The sequence below is a fragment of the Habropoda laboriosa genome, unplaced genomic scaffold (assembly GCF_001263275.1).
Source record: "Habropoda laboriosa isolate 0110345459 unplaced genomic scaffold, ASM126327v1 scaffold718, whole genome shotgun sequence".
Classification (NCBI taxonomy): Eukaryota; Metazoa; Arthropoda; class Insecta; order Hymenoptera; family Apidae; genus Habropoda; species Habropoda laboriosa.
In genome coordinates, this window is record NW_017100942.1 from 726,894 (window position 1) to 731,217 (window position 4,324).

The 4,324-nt window shown below is 40.7% G+C and overlaps 1 protein-coding gene across 1 annotated transcript in view; it reads right to left on the reverse strand.

The window, feature by feature from the left end:
* Positions 1 to 361: 361 nt before the first annotated feature.
* LOC108577664 (poly(rC)-binding protein 3) overlaps positions 362 to 4,324 on the reverse strand; it is a 181,617-nt gene continuing 177,654 nt past the window's right edge. Inside the window, exon 8 of the mRNA XM_017940854.1 lies at positions 362 to 2,654. Within this exon, the coding sequence (XP_017796343.1) occupies positions 2,570 to 2,654 (85 nt within the window). The 3' untranslated portion in view covers positions 362 to 2,569. The remainder of the gene's footprint in view (positions 2,655 to 4,324) is intronic.

Sequence of the window (4,324 nt, forward strand, 5' to 3'; positions counted from 1 at the left end):
ATGGCACGAGATCCGTACGATTAGCAGAGTCTCGGTTGCAGCCTCGCCCGGTGCTCCACTTGACGAGTCGCCATTGAACCATATTATCTCCGATTTTTTGGTCCGAACGCATCAGAACTGCAGCCAGATGATGGATTATCAATCCAAACATCTTTCTCTATCTCTCGAGAGTCTCCGTTTCATCGCTTCAAGGAGATGAAGAACTCGGATCTACCGAACCTCCTGAAGAACGGTCGACTTCGTTTAAAAACAGAGGAGGACAAGAAAATCATACGTATCATTTTTGTTAAAAAAAAAAAAACCCTCTAAAACCGTCTCGATCCGTACAAGAAAAAAACTAAAGAAAGGATCTATTGCCGTGGAAAGTAACACTTGAAGATTTCGTGACAACGAGTCTGAAGTTTCACGATAATTCCATAATGGTACAATTCCTTGTTCCGTATATCTGTCCATCGGAGTTTGATTCGTTCGACTCATTTTTAAAATAAAATTTTCTTCTTAAAAAGTGTCGTCCCTTTTTCTTTAGCGCTGGAGGAAAAATTGATCGATTAAACAAGAAGAGAATTTAAAAGTGTCGAATTAACACCAAATTTCTACGAATATTGGGACACCATTTCGGGACCATTTCTTTTCCTTTCAATGGTACCGTCGATGTGTTTAAAAACTAAGAAAATTCCAAGTGCACTCTGTATCCGTAGATTACCTCGAACGATGTTAATTTTCAAATAACAATCTCGGGGAATGAGATTGAACGGATGTCCAACGAGGGGTCGCATCCCGTCCGGATGATTCGACGTTTAAATTAGCTAAATGGGTGAAAAGAAACCCATCAGTCTCCATTCCTTAGAATACCCAGCAATAGAAAAAACGCTAACAACCGGCCTAATAATATTATATAGTTATTCAGCGTCCTTGTTTCACACATTCATGATTAATAATAATTATAATAATAATTCTCTTGTACTATGCTGGCCAAAAATCTCAAATCACTCCTTCTGACGTTGGACTTCGGTTTCCACTAATTTACCTGCTCTGAATTGCACGAGATGAAACTACTGTCTTCGGAAAACTCGACACGAGGTACGCGGAAATTGTGATTCCAGAATTTTGCCAAAATAAGCAACTAATTAAAATCGTCATTTCGTTCTAAGATAATTTCTGCCGATCTTATTTTAAAAAAGCAGCGAAGAAAATGTGTGTAAACTGCAATTTAGATATTTCTCTTCCCTCGCGATTTTTACTGCAGTTAAAAAGATCCATAATTTAACATGTAATATTAAACATACTTTCACATATTCAACTCAGTGGAAATATCGTCAAAACAAAAGAAATGTCTAAAATTCTAAATATTTTCGTCTCCGTTTTTCCGAAGGCACCCGACAGTTTTACCCTGTGCAATTTACACAACACCCGAAACGCAGAAAGGAAAATCGAATCTCAGAGGGAGGCCTGTATCTCGTATTTTCGATCAGCCTAGTAAATTACACTTCCGCCTCTCTCGTGCTCCTCGTTTTGTTTTTTTTTCTCTCGTTTTTTTAAATATAAAAATGAAAACTAACGTATCTTTGGCTTGTTCCCTTTACCAATCGGCAGCAGCCACCGCGTGTGTGTGACGGGCTGCGGCGTGCATCGTTATTTACTTGCTTATTTGTTTCTTTATTTATTATTCTTTTTTTTTTTTTTTTCGTTTTCTTCTGTTTCTTTGTTTCATTTTGTTCGTTTAAATATCTTTTTGTACAAGTTTTGTACACTCGAGTATATATATATCCGTGTACGCGCGTGCGTGCCTTCTTCTCGTCTCTACTTTGCGTGTTTTTGTTTAATTTTATTTTTTTCTTCATTTTTGCATTTTTCTATATTCGTTAATCGTTAAGCGCGTGCTCGATTTAATCCCTTTCTCTCCCTCTCTCTCTCTCTCTCTCTACCTCTCTCACTCTCTCTCTCTCTCACCCACTCTTTCTATCTGCTTCTCTCGCCTCTTATGTACACCTCGGTGATTCACTTGTCGAGAGCGCGCGCACAATATTCTCACGTGTGTGTCTCTATACCTCTGTATATATGTATGCGTGTGTGTAATCTTCCCACCCTCTGTACAACCATTTTTTAACGTAACCAGTGTCACGGGTACGTATGTGTAAATTGTGTGTTTCTGTGTGTGCCTCCCTTCCCCTTTCGACGTGTGTCCCATATATCTTTTCTCATTCACGTTCTCCGCTTAAACAGTGTGTCTCTTCGTATCTCCTCTTCTTCTTCTTCTCCTTTTCTTCCTCCTCGATTTTTCCTTTTCTGTTGTTGTCGCTTTTTAACCAAGTATATGTGTGACGCACGTGTCTCTATAAAGTATGTGATGCGTGTGTGTGTGTGTGTGTGTGTTTCTCTCTCTCTGTAACTGTGGTATCTATGAACGTGTGTGGTTGCGTGTGTGTGTGTCGATTAGCAAGCTGGTTGAACACAGTGCGTGGCCCAGCTCCAGATGCCATTGACAGCTTCGCGTGCGCGTCGTGACGCCCCGCGTCCTTTTCGACGACGACAACGACATACGTGTGAGTGTGTGTGTGTCTCACCACTTTTAGTGGATCGGCGACTTAACGATGTGGTCCGGCGAGATGAAGTGGTACGCGGGTATCGAGATTCCCGTCGTTTCCTGCGTTATCCTGAAACAGAATTGGCCGTGTCTGTCAGTGGTGGCGACTCGTTTTGCATCGGTCCCGCGCCTAGGCGGGCCGAGCTTCCGTTTCAACTCGTGAACCGGATGAGACGGCCAAGCGCGCTGATCTATTGCTCGTTTCGGCGGGTTTTTGGATTGTACAAGGTAGACGGAGAGAAGTTTTCAGAATTTCTTTCAATCGAGTTCTGCCTCCTTTTGGGTCGTGATTTTCTGATTTCGCCGGGTGGAAAGAGGGTGTGACGTGTAGTATGTGCAGTTAATTTACAGTTGGAGATGGCGAAGATTGCTTGGTTCGAGCGTTTTCTTTGGAAATTTGAGAAATTTCGGAAAAATTGTGGAAATTGGTTTTTCGACAAAATGTACTATTACAGTGTGATTCGAACAGTTTACAAGTGTGAGAACTTGTGTCGGAAGATTAATTTGCATATTTTCTGTCACGTTGATAATTGCAATAATTTTTGTGCAAAGAAAATTTGTAGAAAAAGATTTATGTAGACAGAAGGTTTGAAAAAGAAGTGCAATTACATTATACAGCTCTTTCAATTACCTCGATAAAAAAGAATGTTTGACTTCGTCGTTAATTTCGCACCGAGTTTCAAGATGCAATCAACGAGATAAACGAAATCGAATTGGAAAACCGAGAAGCAATTCGACCCGAGTTTGCTTTCAATTTTCTACTCGTTGCTATAGGAATATCTCGCGAACAACTCCATTCAATTTATCTAATACAAGTTAAAATGGAAATTAGTCCGAAACAACGTCCGAAAACAGTACACTCGAACCAGGCAATACTTCCAAAAATATTAAAGAAATTTCGAACAAAATCACAAATACTTCAATTTTCATCTACAAAAAAATTTCCAAAACGAGCAACGAGCACGCTTCGTCGCCTCTCTCCCTCGCACTTCAGGCAACATGCGACAGATCTACGGAAGATCCTCGATCATCGAGGCACTGGTTTGCCCTCGATTTCACCCCCCCGACAAAATCTTCTCGAGCGTGCCCCTCCACGAACCGTCGCCAGAACGCCGAAACTCTCGCGAACCAAAAATTCGCGAGAATTCGGCGGATAAAACAGTCCGTGAGAAACACCTGCGAAGAAAAGGATGCGCGAAAAGGGGTGAAATATCGAGCAGTGATCATTCACGTGGAATGATTCCCGGAGGGGTTTCGGATGATCTGGTCGGTAAAATCGGTTCTGGCTGGGCAACTTGGTTGGTCGCGATCATCGTTGTCAGGTATACAAAGAATAAAACGTTAGAAATCAAAATTGAAAAAAAAAAATTGAAAAAGAAAATGTACGGAACGAATATCAACAGAGGGGTGTGAAAATATAAAAACAAACGAAAAATTGATATAGAAAAAAAATATATATGAAAACGTAAATAATTAGAGAACGATTGAAAGAAAAGAAAAAAACAAAAACAAGCAAGTATATAATGCAATAAGAATAAAAGTATCGCTCGTTGCCGAAAAAACGGTTTTTGTAAAAATGGGAAGAAGAGTGTGTCGATTAACGGGACTACAAAGGAGCGGATGGTGCTTACCAAAGACGGGCAGGAGCCTGGGTCAAGTTGTTTGGATGGATACATCTTCTCTCTCTCTCTCCCTCTTTCTCTACATCTCTCTCTGTACGAGTCTCTCTCTCCACTCTTG